The 23,202-nt window shown below is 47.3% G+C and overlaps 1 protein-coding gene across 1 annotated transcript in view; it reads left to right on the forward strand.

The window, feature by feature from the left end:
• Nucleotides 1–21,503, forward strand: part of ENPP6 (ectonucleotide pyrophosphatase/phosphodiesterase 6) — a 112,893-nt gene extending 91,390 nt beyond the window's left edge. Inside the window, exons 6-8 of the mRNA XM_045879628.3 lie at nucleotides 2,457–2,594; nucleotides 15,203–15,326; nucleotides 20,011–21,503. Of these exons, the coding sequence (XP_045735584.1) occupies nucleotides 2,457–2,594; nucleotides 15,203–15,326; nucleotides 20,011–20,216 (468 nt within the window). The 3' untranslated portion in view covers nucleotides 20,217–21,503. The remainder of the gene's footprint in view (nucleotides 1–2,456; nucleotides 2,595–15,202; nucleotides 15,327–20,010) is intronic.
• Nucleotides 21,504–23,202: the final 1,699 nt, after the last annotated feature.

Raw genomic sequence — 23,202 nt, forward strand, 5'->3', positions numbered from 1 at the left:
GAACTGGAGATAAGAAGGTGATGAATGAATAGGGGCTGAGGCCGTGGGTGCCATGCGTCAGCTCCTTATCTGAGGAGGCACGCTGCTTAGGTGCAAACCCCAGCCTGATCATGGACTGGTAACCCATAGCTCCCTGTCCCGGACCCTCTGCTTCTTCTGAGTCCATGCGGTTGGTGATGCCATCATAGCTGCCCTCCTGGGCTGCTGGTAAACCCACAGAAGCATGCTGGGCCCACCTCAAGGAGACGATGTATGTGCCACTTTACAATGATCATCATCACAGGGGTGGTTCCCAAGAGGGTGCTCCCCACAGTCACTGCCCTCCAGGAACTGAGCACTCTGAGATAGCTAGACTTTACTTACCCTTCTCTCCAAACCATAATTATCTGCAGTACTTGGTAAATCATGATGGGAAAATGAGGAACAAGCAGCATCTTTGTCCACCTGCTTCGCCCCATGTTGCCTCGTCACATGCCAGCGCAAGCTCTGGGTCTTCTGCCCGCTCCCAGAGACAATTTCATGCTCTGGACCAGGTAGCGGGTCTCTTCAGAGAGAAACTGCTGCCCGTGGAGGTGCCAACCCCAGGGTCCCAGGAATTGGCCTAGGGAGGGCCTGACACCTCCACCTATCCTCACAGCAAGGATGTGGTTGACAATGGACGCTCTTTGGTAGGGATGGACACTGCGTGCAGGAGGCCGGGGTCTCTCCACTGGCCCTTTTGACCTCCTCTTGCCCACTACCATAGGAAAGTCTGAGATCTGTCTGGGGGTTGAGCAGCACAGTTGCCAAGAACGCCACTCCTCCCCAGCCTTGTCCCATTTCCTAGGTGGACGTCCCTTTTTCTCAAGTTCCGTGGTCAGGAAGTGGAGGTGCTGACCATTGGTACAGCAGCCCCATGAAATCCCTTAATATGAAGCCGGGAGGAATACTCTACACATTGGCAGGTCCCACAGAAAGTGGCTTCTTGCAAAGAAGTTCTGTTTTCTTGGCAAGGAAGATAATCTGCATTTCCAACTTGGCGCTCAGGGACGTGCTGCCTCCAGAATGCTTGAGCATCAGCAGCTTACGAGCTGGGAAGAGCTTCTTCCAGCACGACGTTCATGAAAGCCAGAAGCAGTTGGTGGATTATTCAAGAATGGGGGCTGTGTTTGGGTGACAGTTCGTCATGTGACGGACACAACAGTTTGTGAGACCTGGTATGTGTCATCAGATTTTTCACGTATCCAAAATCTTCCTGCAAATGCATCCTACTTTCCTTAAGAACTATGGATTTTCTCAAGTAGGAAATCATAACTCGTGGGGTCATCGAAACTCTCTACTAAAAAGCCTGAAGGCTAATTATTCTCCAGATCTGAGTTGATAAACTCAATTTTACATTCAGTTCTACCCAGGAATATGTGTCTGATTTGCCTGAGGGCCAACAAGTCAACATCAGCCAGTTGATTTTAATGTCAGCCATAAATATTTAAGCTGCTGCTAAATATTGGAAATACGTACAGAGTTTACACCCTCATCATGAAATTAGTAGTGTAATGAATGGCAGACAATTACTAATACTTTTAAGATTCAGGTGTAGGAAAGACATGCTCTAGGTCAAGAGCAAATCCTCTCCCTTTGATCTTGTGGCATTTAACAGCAGGTGGACCAATTCCTCATTTGCCTTTTAATTTTACTATAGCATTTTTGACGTATATAAGCTTTTGTAATTTATTAACTACTGAGTAGACAAATTATTATAAAATATTGGAAAGTATAAAGGGGTGCCTTATATTTACTAAACATCTAAGAAGTAGGACATTACCATTGATAACGGTATCTCTTATATATCCTTCCCAAACCCCACCACCTTTCCTGCCCCATCAAAGGAAGCTACTCTCTTAAATTATAAGTTATCATTTCCATAATTGCCCTTATCATTTTATCATGTGTGTTCTTTAGTTTTATAGTTATTTGAACTTCGCATAATAATAATAATAACCCTGTCTGCATTCTTCTGCAACTTGCTTTATTTTGCTTCTCAAACTGAGAGCCCTGCGATGCTTGCAGGTGTTCTGCGTAGGTGTAATTCACCTCTCTTCGCTGCTGTATAGTATCCCACCACAGAACCACATGAGTCATCTCTCCCTTCCACTGTTGCTGGGCATTTGGGCTGTTGAGTCTGCAGTCTCTATCCCTCTATATGTCTCCCAGTACACGAGTGGGAAGGGTTCCCATTAGGTCCCTAGGGGCTACCTTATTAGATCACGGGGTGTGTGGATCTTCAGCCTTATGAGATGAAGCCACCTTGTTTTCTGAGACATACAAAAGTTTCTCATTCTTATGTAGTCAAACCTGGCAGGTGTTTTGGTCATTTCTTTCTTTGGTCCATAAAGTTCTCCCTCTCCTCTAGGTGCAATAAATGTTCACACATAGTTAAGAAAGAGAATGCCAAACTGGTGACTCTTTTGTCTTTGCAGATATATAACAAACTGAGAACAGTGGAACACATGACCATCTACGAGAAAGAAGCCATACCAAGCAGGTTCTATTACAAGAAAGGGAAATTTGTCTCTCCTTTGACCCTAGTGGCTGATGAAGGATGGTTCATAACTGAGGTAATTATAGAATTATGACGTGTTCATTATACAAATTCTATCAAACACCCAAAGGTAAATAATTACTCTGCTTTTGCACTTAAGGATTTTGTTTTCACTTAAGTGTCCTTCATGGCCTCACTTCCACCTTTAGACGCCAAAGACTTGGTCAGGTGGCTTTGTAGACGCACACCATAGACGTGGACCCAGAGTCACAGTTTAGACTTAGTGGCTCCAGACTCGATATATTAACAAACTGCCCTTAACTCAATTACCCAGGCTTACAATGTAACCTATTCAGTTTAAAGTGCAACAGTTACTGTGAACCAAAGCAATCGCTTCAGGGCAGTGAAAATCAGGGAGAGGCTCAGCTTTGCTTTCACCTTTAAGAGAAATGTTTGGCAAACACAACTCCAGCCAACCCTGTTCCGCAGTTAGCCAACTTGATTTTGCAGAGGAGATTATCTTGTGTTTGGGATCCAAACCCTCATTGCCTCACACACGAATGACTTCAGCAGCTCCTGCCCGCCTGCCTTGACTGCAAGCTCACCAGGCTCTTGGATCAACTTCTGATCACGGGCCAGTGTGGGAGGGCCCTGGCCTTCAGGGGAACTGTGGTCAAGGCCGATCTAGAATCAGTTGACGGAGAGGGCGGGCTTTATCATAGACATGAGTTTGAAGATGGCTTGCAAAGAGACCAGCCTTCAGGGTGAAAGAGAATGGCAGGTGTTGGCACATGGGGGTCGTTGGTCGATGCCAATGAAGTCTAAGGCCTAGGACTAGCATTTATCTGCCAGAGAGAGTGCAGGTGGTGATCAGCAGAAATATGGATCAGGCAAATGGGTGGAAGGAAGTCTAGGAACCTAGGTGTGGAAAAATGAGTGTTCCTTGACATGAAATTTGGTCACTGAGGAGAACTGAGTCATTCCTATGTGCTCTCAAAGAGAAGCATCTGGTCACCAAGGAAACAGAACAGACCCAGTCTGAGCTGTCAGTCTACACAGGCCTGAGGCCAAGTGGGGCCCATCGAATCAGCAGACTTTGGCTTCCACACCATGTGATTGCAAGTTTCCAAGAAGGTCCCTCTGCCTCCTCATTCTTCTCTCTTCACTTTAGCACACTGTTCAATGTTTGCCTGGAGTGAGATTATTCCAGGCTCACAGAATTTTCATGTACAGTGATTTGCTCACAGCTTTGCATTGAACACACGATCAGTCAATTGCGTCACCTGGGTAGGTGTCTATACGACTATTTCCATAAAGCCAACTTTCCCAAGTCGTTCAAAGGGGCTGACGTTTTGAAACTTTCTCAGTTTAGGAAATTCTGGTGGAATGACTTTGACTTTTTCAAAGCAAAGAGATGAAGAGGGCCAGTCCAGCTACCTGTCACTCATTTCTTAGCATGATTATGAGCATCTACTCTTTCCTTTCTCATATTTAGCTGAAATCAAGTGCACTGAGAGGCTGGTTCATGGTGGGGAGGGCGATTGAAGTGATTTGGAGTAATTTATGGGAAAGTAGTCTTAGGTGGGAAGAGTGACAAAGCCAGAGACACTGCACAACTAATGAGAGGCCATCTCCATTCCAATGGGAGAGGCTCCGAACCCTCCAGTAGGGTAGGATGGGCACCAGGAAAGCTGCTCTAGCTCTGAGTACTTTCTGGAAGGTAAGAATCTTGGCAGTAGCACATTCAGCAAGGAGATATACATTTCTCCAGTGAGTCACTAAAACACAGTGCTGGGGGACAGGGGGGTATCAGCAAGATGCTCTTGGTTATAAGTCATACACAACTTGAATACATGTGCCTTAAATAATAAAGACTTTTACCTCATATAACTGGAAGTCGACATAGACAGTTCCAGGGTTGGTTCATCCAGCAGCTCAATCACATCAATCATACCAAGGCTCCGAGTTAGCTCTTCTGCAGTTCTTCTGGCTTTCTCTTCAGGGTCACAAGATGGCTGCTGCAGCCCCAAGCATCACATCCCTTCAGGTCATCGCAAAGCAGAAAAGAAAGGGTGTAGCTTCTTCTTGTATGTCTCCTACTTTTATTAGGGAACAAAAAATATAACCCCAGAATAAGAGGCAGATACCAGTTTCATGGGACTCTGACAATTATAAAATTTGGAGGGGTCTCTCTTTAAGAAAAGAATATGTAATTATGAATATAAAATTAGGTATAGGGACTTAGAAGAAATGCATGAGAGTGAGAAGCCCTGATGCTTAAGCTTCTCTAACTGCACTGTTAATCCACTCCTGCCCAGACCCCGCTAGCAAGCCGCCCCTTAGGTCTCATCCAGAAGCAGCAGTGTGGCTAGAAAATTCCTGCCTCGAGTCCGCTTTGGTCCTAAGATCTAGCACCATACTGCAATGCGGACCAGGAGGCCACGGTCACAAGACAAATGTGATACAGAGGCTACAGAATGAGGCACGCAAGGTCCCTGAAACTTAGGTCACAAAGAAGAGGAGGTGAGAGGAGAATGAGGACAAACATTCTGGCTAGCTGGGGGCGGCCCACTCAAAAAGCCCAGTGTCAAATCTGATGGGGCCTCATCCCCAACCTCCCAACACCCCTCCCCTCTGCACTGGGTGTCCAGGTACCTGCTCTTCTGCAGGAAGCCTGCCAGCTTCTGTGTCTTCTGAGAGCCAGCCACATGCTGATTACACACCATATTATATACTACGTTACGTTACATTACTTTTGTAATTACACAGTACACATACATATGTTTGTGTGAATCAGAACTCAGTCAGGGAGTTAACAGGGGCTACCCAGTTAACTGTATGGCTTAAGAAGTTGGGGAGAAGCCACCAGAACAGAAAGGAAGAATGCCTAGCAATTGATGATTATTTGAAAAGCTTTTAAAAAATATATAATTATTTCAAGAGGGAAATTTGGGGTGATTTTTTAAATATTTGAAGCAGAAAGTGGTTTTTTTTTTTTAAAGAAAGAAACCAGAAGGAAGATCAATAGGACGTGAAAAAAAATAAGATTCTGAATAATTTAGTGTTGACCCATTAAATATTGGGACTATCAATGTTATCTTGCCCTGCTTTAATTACTAATGAGGGGTGTTACAGAGCGAATCTTCATTGATCATGCCTGGTTCATTAGAAACTTTACAATGACTCCTCCCCACATTTCAATGACATGAACATAAAGCCATTTTAACTTCTGCAGGTAATAAATCCATCAGGAAAAATTTCTTCTTAAAATTTTGGTCAACAACAACAATAACAGCTATCTTGAATGAAGTTCTCTCCCTTCTTGGTTACTATTTCTGTTCCTCTCAATGACTCTGCATGGAGGATATTGTTAGTCCTGAAAGTAACACACCACAACATGGAACACAAATGTGGTTCTGAGCTTCCTAGCAGCCAGTTCAAAGAGGGAAGCACAATCAATTACATTAATGTAACTTAGAGTGCCTGTCACGTAAAAACACAAATGTTTCTCTGAAAAATCATAGTTGTCCCTGAGTCCTGAGAGAGATCAGATGTCTTTCAGTCACTCCTTTTTGTACCTTAGTTTCTTAGCCTGAATGAATACCTTTATCATTTTATGAATCCTTGAATTCATGGGCTTTTTTCCCCAAGACTCACCAGTAAAAATTATAGTTCCGGATTCTACCTTGATAGAACATGGGGTTTTATCTCCTTGTCTTCTGGAAAACCCTAAAGACAAATGTCCGTTTGTTCCTTGTTGCCTTGGTCTTTTTTCTTTTACATCTTTCTGTTGTTCATTATACTTACCTGACTGCAGAGAATGGAGAACCCCGTTGGCTATCTTTGTTCCCGCTCGGTGCCGGGCTGTTCGTCCCACCCCCCCCACCCCCCCACCCCACGGCTATTTGCAGAGTCTCTCCCCTGGCGGTAGAAGAACGCTGTGATTTGCTCCGTGACCTGCCCAGCAGGGCGCAGCACCTGCGAGGATGTGTCTGTGGTAGACTGCGTTCGGCGGCTGCCGCAGGGCCAATTTCTCAGGCCTGAAAGCAGTCTCTCGGGTCTGGACAGCCGAGGAGTCTTTTTTTCTGATTTAGACGCGATTAGAAAAACAGCTGAGTCAGGACAAAAGGGTGCTGGCTGGGGCCAACGGAATAGGGTCCCATCCCCCCTTCCTTGCTCTCTGTTCCGCAACATGCAAGATCTGGCTTCCTTGGCAACCGTGCCACGCCGGTATAAACACCACCTTTTTGCTACCACTTTACGTTTTGCAGACTCTAAGGCCGCTGCTCTACCGGGAACACTTAATTGAGTTCATTTTTTTTTTTTTTAAATGGTCACTTAGAGAGCTGTCCCCGGAAAAGATAAAGACAGGGAAGCAGATCGAATCTGTCACCTGGAATTGCAGGATTACCCCGTGTGACTGCTGTTGGCCTGGGGCTTCCCGCAACTTGCTTCTGCTCCCGCATTCTTTAGTATATGGGCTGGGTTGCCACCCCCTGCCGGTCCCTGGCCCTGGAGCTCCTCCTGCAAGGGTGGCGATCTGAGGCTTCCATATTCCCAGAGGACTGGTCAAACATGAAGGGTGGAACAATCCAGGCCACCCACCTAGGTCAAGCCCTGGCCTGTCACACTGGCCAGGTTCCTTTCTTCAAGGGCTGCCTAAAGGCTGCCCCCACCCCCTCCGTCTCCCTAAGACCTGGTCACTGTCCTGTGGGAACCTCTTTGCTCATGCTTGCCAGGGGTCAAAGGCTACACCCTTCACCAGCCACCCCACCCCACCCATGCTCTACCCCCCTCCCTCCTCCAGGGGGCACCTGCAATGGGGCTGGACATGGCCTCATCACCATGTGGTGGTCCAAGGGCCCTCGGGAGGGAGGTCCAGTGATGCTGCGTGTCCTTGGCATATGGGATAGTCAGGAACAACACAGGAAAATGCAAAGTGGGCAAATGCTGAGGGCAGTTTCTGCCGAACTTAAGTGCATTCTTCCATTTCCCACCTCCATTCCTCCATCCATATGCAGCTTCCCCCCTCCCCCCCCGATCCAGAAGCAGAATGTTCCTCTGAAACCCTTCCTGGGCAGACATGGCGCAAGCGAAGAAGCAGTTATCATTACTTCATATGGAAGAATTTTTGAGCATTCCCAGACCCAGAAAATCACCTTGCTTAGGCTTTTCTGATCCCGTAGGTCCCATCTTGCTAGGGATGCACAAAATCAATCGACCTAAAGCACGGATGCTCACAGACACGGTTCGAAGCTACGGTGGCTTCCTGCTGAATGTGGTTTCCAGGGAAGGAGCTGCTCGGTGCCCCTCTGCTGCTCGGGGTGCGCCGTCTCTATAAAAAACCAATGCTGAACACCATTTTCGCTTTTCACCTTTTCTCGTAGAAGAGAAAATCCCCCTCGGATTTCTTTCAGTTAGCTACTAATATAGTAGCTCTTTTGTAAAAGCAAAGTGGTGTAACTCGAACTGTCAAAAAAGCAGGGGATACCTGTACCTAAAAAAATCAGCCAGTACTCAGTGGGCTCTGGTAACATCAGTCAGAACCCCTGGGGTGCCCCCTCCTCCTCGATTCCCACCTGCCCTTTAGTCCAGCTCAAACACCATCTCTCCCATGAAACACCCAGCTCTCCCCTAATTTCCTCCATCCTGGAATTCTCATGAAAGCCGGAATCCCTCCCCTGCATGCTACATTTGTCCATCTGCTCTCGTACCCTTCCTTCCTGGGCTGGAGGCTCCTTGCAGGCAGCCCTGTGGCACCTCCGCCTTCGTTTTCCCCATGGATTCTGGCACGTGGCAGAGGCTCAGTACATGTTTGTGGAATATGAATTACTAAATGAATTAAAAAGTATTAAGGCAGTTGATTCTGGGTTACTTATCACAGGCTGTTCACTTTGTAGGTCTTCAATCAGTAACCAAGTGAACAGAGAGGTCAGCTGAGTCAGGAAAGCCTTTCCTTTGGGCTCATTATTAGTAGTCCGAGAAGAGATTTCAACAGGGAGAAGGTGTTCAAACCAGTGATGACAATTCTCCTAGCTTCAGCGAGCCCACAGCTGGAGCCCAAGTGTGGGACGCACTAGCTCTCGCCAGACACCCCCCCCCCCAACCCCGCTACAGGGGCTAAGTCCTATAGCCTGTCCTAGACGGTATTCCCCTCATGCCACCGTGCTCAGAAAGATAGGATGGGGCCCCAGCCTGATGAAAGACTGTGAAACATGGTGTTCGTTGTTGATCTTCCAGACTCCTGTCTGAGGGGAGAGAAATGCAGCTAATTCAGCCCCAAGCTTCTAAGGGAGGCCAATATTTGTCTCCAGAGGAAAGATTTATTTTGAAAACTGGCAAAGGATATGAAATGCCAGGCTCAATTCTAAGGCCTGTGGTCGAATGGCAGTTAGGCCTGGACCCAAAATATTTAGGGAAATCAAGACAATCTGGAAAACGTGGCTTCTGAGTTTTAGTGGCAGCTAGAGTGGTGTTGTCCAGGCCCGACTAATTGAGCTTCAGGAAGTCGGATGTCAAGTGCTGGGAGCTGCTGACTTTCTGGGGGTGATTAGGGTCGTCTGAGAGCACATGCACACCCTTCTCACCCTTGGCACACTTCAGGAAACATGATCCCGGGAAAAAGAAAAAAAAAGGGAGCTCAATCCATGCAGTGCTCTCCAGCCCTTCACTGAACTCTGAGGAATTCTGTTCCTGGTAAGCCCTGCTGGTTTGGCTCTCTGGCCTTTTCTATTCAAAGGACTATGCTGTGTGTGGCCACAGGGCTTTCCAGGGGCGGGGCGGGCCCGAGGCCTGAGCAGTTAGGTTCCGTGTTAGAAAGGCACAGAAAGAGAGACCTTTAGAGAGACATCCCTTTGCATAGGGGTGTTCCCGACCACCACTCGCACCGGGATCCAAGGACTCCCGCCAACAGGAAGCCTCCCGGGAGAGCAACGGGGGAAATCTAAGAAACAGGGGTTCGTAATAGAAACCATCGCTCGAACTTAACCCTATCAGGGCAAACACCAGAGCCAGCGAACTGTCCTCACTGGCACAAGAGTTTGAACTGAAGCCATCCATGACTTGGGTAGTATCGGGTGCCTCTTTCCGCCTGAGATGATATCAGAAGCTTATATTGTATTTTTCCAGGACATGGGAGCTTCCTCTTATAACCGTGTCCTAGGACAATAAAGCAGACTTAATTTTAGATAGATGTTCACATTTTATTTATTTTAATCTGACCAGATTTCCCCTGTGTTCCCCAGAGCCCTGGAGATTCAGGGAGATGCCTCATCAAGAGAGGGAGGGGACAAACTTGGGTGCCCGACCCCACTTCCCTGGAAGAATTATACTTTTAGTGGCTGAAAAGAGGGTTGGTGGTCAAAAAGTTGTGGGGTTTTTTGTTTTTTTGTTTGTTTATTTGTTTTTAGAAAGAGAGAGAGAGCACGAGTCGGGGGGAGGAGCAGAGGGAGAAGCAGACTCCCCATAGAGCAGGGGCCCCAATGTGGGACTTGATCCCAGAACCCTGAGATCATGACCGGAGCCAAAGGCAGACGCTTAACCGACTGAGCCACCCAGGTGCCCGAGGGTCAAAGAGTTTAACAACCAGTATCCCGTAGGCACTGGCCAATGAGGCTGGAGGCCAGATGGAATAAGCCAGTGGGGACTCCCTGGTTCCTGCTGTGGACAACAGTCCTCTGGGAGCCGACTACACGACTGACTCTACGCCCGCTGAGACCCTGAGTTCTCTCTAGGAGGAGGGCCCTAGGCAGCTCTGCTGGGGCCACACAAAGAGCCAGAGAAACAGACTTGGACCTAGGCATGGTAATCCAGTATAAATAAGAAGTGTCCTTAGAAAAGGACAGATAATTTAACATAGCACATGATGGGTGCCAGGTGAATGGTTTCCAGGGGTTTCCAGGCCTGACTATGCATGCTAATCAGCTGGGGAGAGATGATCAAATGGAGAGATTCCCTGCCTCACCCTGACCTACTGAACGCAAATACCCAAAAGTCGGGCCCAGGATAAGCTCAGGGCATTCTCTGCATGGCTAGGCTTGGGATCCCGCAGTGTAGACAGTGAGTGCTCCAAGTTTCAAGGTAGGAGCCCTCCCAGTGGGGGAAGATGGGACCAGAAGTCAACCCAAGCAGGAGGCACCAGGCAAGGCCCTGCACATTTGCGCTGGCCAGGGAGGATACCCATGTGGGATGGATTCCCACACCCTCAGCGCCCCCCACAAAGTCATTTTGGGGTGCACAGCAAGAGCCAGAGCCCGGATGTTGTCCTGGCAGCCGGTGAACCTCCTGTCTGCTCAGGAGTATTTGTGCCTGCAGCTTAGCAACCATTTTCTGATCTACACTGAGGGGAAATCAGAAGGAAGAGGGGAGAGGTATGCATGCTTATGTATCCCCAAAATGCAACAATAAAAAAAATGAGATTTTGCTACAGCAAGTACCTTGGCCATGTGCCAACAGAAACCAATGACACGGATTGTTCAAGCTGCTCTTGCTTCTTCTTGTCCTTCTATCCCTCCTTCTACCTTTACCCTCACTCCCAACCCTACCCCCACATCTGACTGTGTTCCCTATACCTCTCAGTTCAGCACCATAAAGGACTGAATGTGCCATAAAATGGTGAATTCAGAGATGTCACCAGGCATGTGTTGAACAAACTACATTAACTGGTTTGCTGATTTGGGAGTGAACAGTGAACATGCCTTTTTTTTTTTCTTTTTTAATTCTAAGGATGATTAAGACAAAGATCTAGTCTGAAAACTATAACTCTTATCTCATAAAGACTCTCGTGGCTTCCTAAATTCGAGCAAGCTGATGGTAGGCATTTCCACGTAAGTAGGCAGGGGAGTGCAGACACGGAAATCAAAGAACACAAGTGTATAAACATAATAACCATTTCTCCCAGTGTTCCCTCCTGCGGAGCTATTTCTGGTTCCTTCCTGTTAGGAATGATTAATTAGTTCAGTGGCTCATCAAAGGAAGGTCCCAGCACGGCTACCTGCCTGTGTATAGAGGAGAGGTCCCGAAAAGCTCTGGAACGTGCTGAACAAATTATACTTGGTGAAGATTTTGTTTAAATTTCCAGGATAGCGTTCACTGTAGAATGGCCAACACGTCCTGGTTTGTCTAGAACTGTCCCAAAGTGTGGCATCCCCGGCAGGCCCTCAGTCCTGGGCAGACCACGATGGTTGGTCACCCTGTTGACCGGCACAACCTCAGGCAGGCTCCGAGAGTGGATAACTCCAGGTCCTCTCTCCTCCTCACGCCCGCCAGCAGTTTCTCTCCCATGGCTGCTTCCTTTTCATGCTTCTCCCATACGAGGCAGTACAAACTCTCCCTGCCTGGCCCGGCCTTCTCTGTGCCCAGCCTTCTCCACGACCGGAGCTCCCAGGGGTCCGTTGCTGGGGGAACCTTGGGGCCAGCACCTGGGTGGCCTCTCATTGTGTGTCCCCTGCTACGCACGCTCGCCCATCCCACGGACAGTGATTCTCACCACAGGCGTCCCCAGGGCCTCATCCTACCTCACTGCCTGTCCCGGCCAGCTCAGGAATCAATATACAGAAGCCATAACCCCTCATCTTTCCTCACTAAAAATAAGCTCTTTCAGAGGAAGGAATGCTTTCCTCCTCTGTGCTTCTCAGCCAAAAGCCTAGCAGAGAGCCCGACACAGATTCAGAGCTCAGGGCATATCTGTTGAGCTGCAGAATGGAATGAACAGGCTCTTCTCCCATGGGGGGGATAAGGACATCTCCCACCATTGCCGGGGACTCCTCTCCCCAACAAGACCCTATTCTTTCTAGATTCCCTCCCTCACCTATTCATTAGGGGGAACTACCCCTTCCAGGTGGGGCCCTTATTTGGGCTTTCTACAGCACACTGCAAGAGGACCCGGTGTTTCCTGGGAATTGGCTGCCAACCCCACCATGAACCCAGTTTTCTTAGGGACCCAAACTTAGGAGCACTGCCCTCTCCATTCCCATGGACACACACACACACACACACACACACCACTCTTCTACCCCTGTCGCAGTTTTGACCAAATCTGGAGGGTCTGAGCACCTCCCCGGACATCACTAGGTGGTTCTATGTGGCAGTCCCTGGGCCTGCGAGAGTCAGGATGGGATTAGTTCTCCTCAACCAGCAGCTGGAGGACCCGCAGCCTGGGGATTTCTGCTCTGGAGGCCGAGAGGTCTGGGACACACATGCATCAGTAGGACCTCATCTGTATGCATCTAGGTGACAATGTGGGGTACACAACAAAGACGGGGAAGCCACCAGGAAGGGAAAGGGAGAAAATCTTCCAGATGCCATTTTGAAGCTAAGGCTGTGCATGAAACGTAAGGCATTCGGTCACTTCCGGGAGATGGGTAGCTTCTCACGTGAGCAGCCAGTTCCTTATTACTTCTTAAAATCAGTAAGAACAGTTGCTTGACTGGAGCGACTTGTCACTTTAATAAAAAGGAACACACTTCCCTACAATCCGCCAAAGCCCCAGTGACCTTCAGGCCGAGGTTTTCACGGCTGTATGTTTGTCTTTGTGGAATTCGTACATCAGGTATAATCACCCTTCACCTCCCTTTCATCTGTCCCTTTGCTGTGGGGCACATATGTCCCGTGGGGGTCACAGTTGGTGAAGTCGTTAGTTACAGAATGTTCTACGGGTGCTGCAGAAGTCACTGCCCTGGAGCCCGAGAGAGGACGCGACACCTCCAGTTAGCTGACAGAGCTAAACTGGGATGTGTTGTGATCATCACCACAGACAAAGAACAAAAATGGTATCACAGGTTGGAAATGCAGTAAGTTAATAAAAACGTTCCCATGGAAAAATACAAGCTACAGCTGGAGAAGGAGGGACAGGGGATGATGGGAATTCAGGAAACGGAGAGTCAGTGCAAGAGTGTGATCTGGAAAGCGAGGGAGCGGTTTATGGGGTGCGACAGGATGGGTGTGCAAAGCGATATGACAGCTAAATAAGCAAAGGGGACTTCGCGCCCCACAGCCAGCCGCATCTGGTGACCGGCCCACAGCCATTTTTTGCGCATCTATTATGTGCTGGGCATGTCGCACACAGTCATGTCCGCCTCCAGCGACGCTGTGAGGGAGGTGTTATCACATCCAAAAGGGAAACCGAAGCACCGAGAAGTAGCTCGCCCCGGATCTGAACCAGCTTGCAGACCCAGAAAGCAACAACCTGGAATCCAATTTTAAAATCTTTTTTTCTATACACTTGAGAACTGGCCATACTACTTGGTGAGTAAAGAGGCAAGGTCACAGGCAGTGACCTCCGGGTGTGGGGCCGTGGAAGGTGCTCGAGGACCGCGAGACAACCCGCCTGGGTTCCAACCCCCGCCCTGCCTCTCGACTGCTGTGTGGCTTTCAGAGTGTCCCTTAACCTCTCTGGGCCTTAGTTCCTTCAGCTGTACAGTGGGAAGAACATCATCCACACTGGGATGTGGTGACAATGGGGTGAATGTCAGTGCAGGCTCTTGGCTAAGTAAGTCGATGGTACTAGGTTACACGTCTTACGAGCCAACCTGTAAATTGCCCGCATTGTTGCTTCCCTGCTTTGGTCATGACCAGTCGGTTCTACTTCCTGCATCTCCAGTGTTTGCGATCTCAGACCCTGCTCAGCAGACGTGCCTGGACAGTCAGGCTCGAATGGCAGTCTGCAGTGAAGGGCTGGGGATGTGTCCTCCGCAGGACCCACGGCTGTCGCACATGCCAGCATCTGCCATCTCAGGAAATCGAGTTCTGAAGGGAAGAGGGTGACAGGGAAGTGATGGTTCTGGAGCCCGTCCCGAATGAAGACTGTCGCAGGAAACAAAGATGTAAACGGCTGCGCCATTTTCACATGTTTGACTAAATGAAGCGGAGGGGACTAATCTAGCCCACGTTGCTCCTGAGGTTGGAGCTCGGAAAAAAGGAACGATGGGGGTGGGATCTGGGGGGAGGGCGGTGGAAAGGGCTCTGGGCTTCAATGGCTTTGCTAGAAAAACAAGGTGATTCGATTAGACACCGTGTTTTCCAACAACTCTCGGACGGCAGTCGGGTGTCCTGCAATTCAGTTCCGTTCTGACACCGACCCCCCCGGAGTTGGAAGAGCCCCTCGTGCTAGGGGGCTCCGTCCCACCTGACTGTCCCCACTTCAGCTGCCAGCCACAGGTCCTGGGTCCCCAGGCTACCCACACTAGTGTCCGGCTTGACTACAGATTGGAGGGTTCTCCCAGCCCGGTCAGCCATCTCATTAACAGACACTCAGGTATGGGGAGAAAGGGGCTCATTATGAATAACAAAAATACCCCCTTCACTCCAGAAATTCCAAGGGTTTTAGGAGCTCCGGGCCAGGAACCTGAGACAAAGGCCAAATATACTTTTCACTATACCATAGATACACTTTAACATCCCTTCTGTCTCTAACATGATCTATTTAGTGGCTTTCAAACTGATGACGAGGTTCAGTTCTGCTCCGTGTAAGAAAATACCTTTATAACTAGAGCTCTCTGGCAATTTCAGGGGTTGCATCCAAAGGTCTGTGCTACCTGGAGTAGGACGTGATCCAGCCGAGGTTGGATGACCCCACTGGAGAATGCTGAGAAGGAAATCCCCACATTGGGTGCTAGTTTGGGCCAGATGCTCACTCATCACGATGGTTGGGACACAGTGTAATGTAACTGCCTTGCCTGGTTTCAGAATCAAGAGACACTTCCTTTTTGGATGAACAGCACTGGCAAGAGGGAAGGTTGGCAGCACGGTTGGCACGGCTATGACAACGAGCTCATGGACATGAGGGGCATCTTCCTGGCCTTCGGACCCGGTAGGCAAGACATGACCCCATGCTTTGTCCTCCGTTCCCAAAGAAGTGGTCTCCAGGAGGGGCTGACAGCACTCGTAAAGGCTGAAGTGATTTCTTTATGGACCTCTTTATGAGCAAAGCGGAGCAAACCCAGCTGGTCTCCATGAAACATCTTTTGCTGGCTTGCTTTCAAATGCTTCGTAGGTTTGGCAAATGCAGTCAAATGCTTTTCCTTGTAAATTTTAAATCTTGAGCGCAGGGAAGAAAATGTATTCCACATGTTTGTGATTCATTTTTTACTTAATTCATCAAAATGTTATTTCACAGCTATCTGATGTCCAGGAAAGCTTATCAGACACCAGGTTGCTGACAGCTGTGAGTCTCAGAGTTGATGTGATCACTTCACAGGGTCTGACTCTTCCACAGTTCCTCCCTGTCTAGAGCACCCATGCCTGTGGAGGTCATTCGGTTTAGGGCCCAGCCAGAAGCTGGGATGTGCTCAAGGCCAAGCTAGGAAATGACCTTGAGAATGACTTTGAGAATGGGCCAGAAGGCCCAGAGACAGCTTGGATGAAAGCAAATTTACTCTGCCTTCTTTGACCAGAAATTTCTAAGTTTGGAGTAGAGGGGAGATGGAGAGGGTCTATTTGGTCATTTGCTTTAATTGACAGAGGAATGTAAATTCACATTGTGGAAACGTTTATCAGACACTCTGGAGATCATACTATGACCCAAACACCCCTTTCTTTCTTAAAAAAAAAAAGCAGAGGTGGGAGAGACATTCAACAGCGGCCATCAACCATCAGTTGACTGGCTCATAAGCTAGTCTTCTCCCTTACGACTGTCCACTCTCCTTATTAAATGTAATAAACTTACCCTGACATCCATACTCCAAATGCCATTTTCTGGATGTAGATCAGAATGTTTCAGCCTATGACAGTCCATTCTTCCCTTTCAAAGTATAGGTTAGAAGCCATGCCTAGAAGGTCTGCTCTTCTTGATGTAGAAAGACAAAGATCTATGTTGACCCCTCTCGTTCCATCTGCCTTGGGTCACTCTCCTTACCACAAAATAGCTGCTGAGAACAACTAGGTGTCCATTTCTGCATGCTCCTTGGGAGCCCCTGGCCTCCTGGGCTTAGGGAACACACTGGTCCAGATCCTCTCCCATACGTGATCCAAGTTCCCAAGCCCTGAAGTACTGCTACATTGGTGCTGCTACGTGAGTAGCAGCAAACGTTTATAGAGTGTTAACTGGGTTCACAACATTGGCCTAAGAGAGTTCAGAGGATGCCCAAGCACATTGCCATCAACCAGTGATCGTTATTGGGTGCTCCCTGTCAACCAAGCCAGAGGTTATATCTGACCTGGTTGGTCAGATATAACCTCTTAGACTATATTCAACATTAATTCACCAAAGAGCTCAAAAACATAATGAATGAGGGATGGAGCCTTAAGGATTTTGTTGAGGTCAACTGTTCATTAGATTAGGTTGGAGATATTCCAAGGCCGCAGGCTTTACATGGGAGAACATTAAACATTAGGGCTTTCATTCAAAAGCATCACCTCCTCCTTCCTTAGAAGAGAGAAATAAGATCATGAATGCAAAACAGTTGTCAGTGGAAGGAGTGTTTATAAACAAGAGTCTCAGGCATGTTTCAAAGCAGAAGCAAATCTAGCCTCAAACCAAAATTTTAAGACAGAGTACCCAAAGCTACATTAGCTTAAAGTTAAATTCAGAGGGGACAGTTTGTCCATCAACAAAGGCCTCCATCACATGCTCCTGTAAAACTAAAAACCTAAGCCTTTTATAGACAGATAGAAGATGACCCCTGATGAAAAGGGACTGGGCCAACTGCAAAAAATGTTTCCAGGCAGAGACCGCCTTGAGAGCCTCCCGCAAACCATCACGTCTCTGGCTCCAATTCTCATGAAAGATTGAACAGCTTTACACACTGACTGTTTACTCAGAAGAAAATTTAAGAGTGAGGCCTTTAATAGCTATCTAGCTGCACTTTGAGATAAAGGTACATGCCTCCTGATTAATTATATGCACTTCTTGACTTGGGGAGGATGCTGGGCATCATTGCAGCTGCTCAGATGGAGCTTCAGAAGCCAGTAAGTCTGGTCCGGCAGAAAGAAAAGGAAATAATTCTGGAAGATAGCCTCTCTCTGGTTAATCCCAGTTTCTAATTTGAACGACCTAATCTTGCCCTGGAGAACTCCACATTTCAAGATAAGACAGCAGGAGTGTGATTCAGTGAGCTGCCTGTGAGCTAGCAAGCCTCACCCGGAAAGCAGTCCAAGGTGGCCAGGCCTGGCATGGGGCTGCAGAACCTTCTCTCTTTAGGAGAAACACTTTCAATATCCACAAATTTAAATTCATGGAAATAACATGGATTGCCAATCCAGGTTCAGCATGCCACCTTGAGTTAGCAGAGGTTGGCCAGGTCCTCCCCAGCTGGATCTGGTATTGTTCTGCTGTTCCGGAGTTTTCCAGAAGCTCTCATTCTAGCCTGGATCCTCTGTTCTTTGGGCCCAAAGGCCCAGCTCAGCAGCATAGGAAGTCATGAACCAGATGGAGTTGGGAGGGAAAACCTAATTCTTCTTCCTGCTTATGTGCATAAGATTTAATTTTGTACTTTCAGTGTAAAATCTTTTCTAATTTTTTTTTTTTTTTTTTTGTCAGTAGAGCTTGATCTCAGTTTTTCCTGCTGAGTGTTAAAGACATGGGCATTTGGAAGGCTGGGGAAGGATATGTTGGGTTTACTGTCCGTTACCCACACACCCTCCCCACCCACACACATGACGAGGACATGGCCACCATGTGGCAGGGCAGTGTGGTCATCACGTCCAGGTCCATGGCAAGTCGGAAGGAGAGATGCAAGTTGCTGCCACATCACTGGGACAACTTTTCCATTGATTTCTCACACTGCAGCTGATTCTTCTCTGGGGAAGTCTAACCACCATCCTCACCTAGTTGTAATTACCTTGATATTAGGAAGGGTTGGGATTCTGGGGAAGTCCTAAATCTCCTCTCCAGGGGGGGTTCTGGATTTTGACTAGTTTTTACCATGAGGTGATGTTGCCTTATCCGTTATCCTTCCTGCCCCAAAAGTGAAGTGAATCCCCCAAATAATTTATGGGTGAAATTTTCAGTCCATAGTATGCCCTTGTGGGGTGTTTACTCTACATGCTTATTAATAAGAATAGCTACCATTTATTGAGCAGATGCAGTGTGCCTGGAGCTATGGTTTAGGTACCATTTCTATGCCCATTTCCTGAGCTTATCTAGCTACTAAGTGGCTGGGAGCTGGTTGTAGAGCCTATTAACTTCTTATGCTAAAGTCAACATTACTTCTCCAAAGTGATCAAAATCTATCACTTGGGAAGTTGGCCTGGATCTAACATACTCTGGGAGAGTTTTCTGAATAGAACTTCTTTCTGTACTTGTAATTTCAGGGTTAGTATAAGAGCAGGATTTGGAAAAAAAGAAAGAGCAGGATTTGGTGTTGGCACTTCTGGACTCTGTTGCCATTGGTGTTTGTTTGCTTTTTAAATAAAGTACATGTGATCATTTTAGCAAAGCAATTATAGAGGATTATTTTCTAAGGTAGAAAACTTGGCTTTACAGCCCCTAAACCACCCATTTCCTTTCAAAGTCTTACACGGACTAAAAGCACAAGCAGAGGCCTTTATGGATGGATAAAATCTCCTTCTTGAATTCAAGCTCAATGTAGCTCTGGTTTGGGGCCCAAAAGGGAAACTGTTATGTACACCACTAACCTCTTACACTCACTCTTTGAACAGACAAGTACTTGGTTTTCAGCCTCTTCTTGGCCTCCTGTGGAGAAGGAGAAGGTGCACTCTTGATTGAAATCCTTCCGTACTCACTAGGCTGTGAACGACTAGCCCTACCTTCTAGATTCCTGCGTCACCGCTAGAGTCTGGTGCAGCCTCTGGGCGGAAGCAAGCACAACACTCTTCTCCACTGCTCTCAGGGCTTTCACCCAGGTCCCTAACTCCAATACCAGTTTGCTTGTTTTCCACTCGGCTAAGTTATTTTATCTGCTAGTGAAAGACTCCCAAGGAATGTTTGGTTGGTTCTCCAAACATATTTAAGAAACCAGTGTTGCTTCTGAGGTAGCCAGCACTGAGGAAACCGTAGAGATTCACATCCCATGAAGCCCTGAGACCTCGATGTGGCAGGAAAATGAAGAAACATTCTTAAGTGGCTCTGGGATGCCCTGGCCAACCAGCTGATGCTAGATAGACGTTCTAGAAGATAAGCATACTGTGTAATTGGGTTTGGGGAGCTCAGCAAGACAGTCAACCTTCTGTGACCACACCTGCTCTCCAGGGCTCTGCGGAAATGAGCAGCAAAAATGGAGATGCCCTTCTGCCTCTCCAGGAGGCAGCTCTATGGTCAGGAAGGCATGACAGTTATGCACAAAGACAATCTGCTGATTTGTCTGTCTAAAGAAACTCATCTCCATGAGCCATAGAAAGCAACATCTTTTTGTGAGCTATACCCCTTCCAGATACCCTTCCAAGTTCACCATGAGTTGGCCACGCCCCATTGACAGAGCTGATTTCCGGGCCCAAAGCTGCCTGGAACCTGAGTATAATTCTCTGTGTTGTGACTTGGCCCCCTTTCTGCCCAGGGCATGGCTGTGACAACTTGTTTTCTTGCCTTTCCCTTTCAGATTTCAAATCCAACTTCAGAGCTGCTCCAATCAGGTCTGTGGATGTCTACAATGTCATGTGCAACGTGACAGGCATCGCTCCCCTGCCCAACAATGGCTCCTGGTCCAGGGTGATGTGTATGCTGAAGGACCAGGACAGCTCGGCTCCGTGCATCCGACCGAGCAGCTGTGTTCTGGTCTTGATTCTCCTCCTACTGTTTGCATAGATGCTGCTATTGTTGTCCCCAAACACTCAGCCAAGTGTGCCTCCATGGTGGGATGGTTTTCATTTTCTATTCGAATAATAGCTTCATTAATACAATCAAGGCCACAAAAATTGTAAATATAATTCTTGGATGATTCCATACAGAAAAAAAAAATTTAATTTCTTTAAAAAAAAAAACATTTTAAACTTCTTTAAAAAAAAAAAACAAACACCAAAAACCCCAAGCTTTATTTCTTCTGGAGGTAAGGAAAACCCTAGCTTTTCATTGGTTCAACTATGTGTCATTTTCTACATTGTTTGCATGCAGTTACTCAGATGAACTGTCTGAGTAAGAGCTCACCCCTGAGGCAAACAGACTTTGAGTGGATATTGCATGGAGTCTCGGGCCCCTCTGTGTCCTGCCTTGCACAAAGCAGGCCCTTGTCTGTGTCCGGTCCACACCCAGGAGCCATCCTTGGGGTTTATGGCCACAATCTTGTACTGCTCCTTCCATCCCAGAAAAAAGAAGTCCACGTAAAAGCAATAGCTGTCTTCTGTTTTGGGTCCAGCTCATGGAGTCTTTTTCATTTTATACCAAGCCCCAGAAAGGTCGTATCTTAGCTTGGCTCACCAATCAAAAGTACCAAGGATTGAAGAACTCATAGAACAAGGTGAAAGATGTGGGTGCCCTCCCAAACTCTTGAGTGCACAAAAATGTCTCCCTTGCCTTGAGGAGCAGAAAAGCTTGCAGCAGACCCAGGCTTCTGTGAGACTTAGCACAGTCTGTCACAACATGGAAGCTTGCACATGGTGGGCCCTATATGTGTGGGTGGACTAATGGATTCCCCGCCACGCTTTGGATCCCCAGACAGAGTATAGGCTATAGCAATACCTGACATATCATTACAGGCTGATACATCTTGCTGATGACTTGTGGACATGTTTGCAGAAATCTCAGTTCACTGCTTAGAATGGTAGCACATTAAGTTCTATGCACCAGGAGTCTTGGAGCAAGGCTTGTGGAATAACACCAGCAGAGTGTATCCTGAGGGACCCAGAAGCCCAAGGAAAATGGTGGGGGTGGGGGTGGGGTGAGGAATGGAGAGAACACGATGGAACTGAATCCCGAACCAATTAGCCATTTGATTAGGAAACGGTTTGGTCAAAGTGCCACCTCAGGGACCTAAGTTGTTTGGAAGCCCCTACGAAGAGCCACTGAGCCCGAGCTGAAATGTTTTCAGTTTAGTCATCTAGATTTGCTGTAGGAAATCTTGTTGTGAAACAAAACATAACTGCATGTTTAAATGATCAGAGTCACATAGACATATCATTGCGTTAACAGTGAGTTTGCACTGAATGGGGCACATCTGTAAAAGAGCCTTTCTGTCAGGAAGAGATAGCACATCAGGTCTCCTCAGGATGATGAAGCCCTTTTATAGCGTTTGCCTTGAGAAATGAGCCCCGATTCAACACTCACCCCGATTCAAGAGGGTTGGGAACATCTCCATGCCTTGAATCATGAGAGCAAAAGATCACCACTTAAAAAATACATATACCAAATCTGTCATCACAAAAGATTTCTAAGGATTCATGTAATGTGTTTTAAAAGTGACAGCAAGCCATCGAATCAATTAGAAGAAGGCAAATCAGCCTTTGCTATTTGGCTGAAAGCAAACTGGTGCTCTCAGAACATTGGGCAGGGCTGTTGAAACAGGCATCCGTTGTTCAAAGTGTCCTTTGTCCGGGAAGGACAGTGTGGAGCTCACCTTCTTTCCTAAAATAATGCATATGTTTTAGTGGCTTAATTATTTGGCTAGAATTTTTTTCCCTTTGATTTTTATTTTAAAGTTACATTATTTTCCCCAGGAAATTTTTCTCTAAATGTGTTCTGTTCCTTTAGAGTAAAATCTCCTACATATAGACACCTTTTCTCCTGGATTATGTTGCTACTTCACTGCTAATTCCAGGGGGACGATAATTGGGTTGACCTGCAAATACTGAAGATAAACCAAACGAATGATCCTTACATTAAAGATGAGACGAATAGCTACTTTCCCTGCCCAATGTCTAATCTCCAGAGCCCAATTCAATTAAGTTCTGAAGACGTAAGCATAAATTAGAACAGGCCCAGGGACTTCTTTCTAGCCTTGAAGAGTCCTGATTATAGAGCCCCAACTCTACTTTTAAAATATTTTATTTATTTTTCAACAGAGAGAGAGAGACAGTGAGAGAGGGAACACAAGCAGGGGGAGGGGGAGAGGGAGAAGCAGGCTTCCCGCGGAGCAGGCAGCCCGATGCGGGGCTCGATCCCAGGATCCTGGGATCATGACCTGAGCCGAAGGCAGACGCTTAACGACTGAGCCACCCAGGCGCCCCCCAACTCTACTTTTAAAGAGAACCTGGAAATCCACATCAATCTGAGTTCAGTCACTGACGGCCATTTGCAAACTTCCTGGGATTGTAAGCATCATCTGGCCTGCTTCCAGAGATGGAGGTTTGGAGGATCTGGGTGGGACCTCAGACAGCACTTGTAGGTTTGGGTTTGCTCTATGGAGAGAAAGGTTCTGGTTAGACCTTGGTAGACCTGGGTCTTCTGACAGCAATTTCATAATCCTCCAGTTTCTCCAGAGGCCATCAGACTGGTATCGACTACCGGTCCCAGCTGGGTCAAGTTTCCAGCCCTCTCTAAACCAAAGCAGATTCGCAAGCCTCAGGGATGGAGAGAGGCACCGAGAGGGGCATTATTTTAGGAAAAAGTGTTTTCTCCATTTAGTGTCTGAATTTTCTTTATTATTTACCAATATTCATGATTCCAAAAGTATCTTACTCTCATTCATCTATTTAAGATTATTTATTAGCTACACTCTGTCTATACTCCGTTCCCGTGAGTCTAGGATTCCCAAGAGCACTATCAAACAAACTCATTGTTGAAGACATAGGCCTATTTTATGGATTTTCTAAAAAAAAGAGGTTTTTTTGCATTTCTGTAAATATCAAAAGACTTCCAA

The sequence above is a fragment of the Mirounga angustirostris genome, unplaced genomic scaffold (assembly GCF_029215605.1).
Source record: "Mirounga angustirostris isolate CCGP_5_RB_7025 unplaced genomic scaffold, mMirAng1.0.hap1 SCAF_2, whole genome shotgun sequence".
Lineage (NCBI taxonomy): Eukaryota > Metazoa > Chordata > Mammalia > Carnivora > Phocidae > Mirounga > Mirounga angustirostris.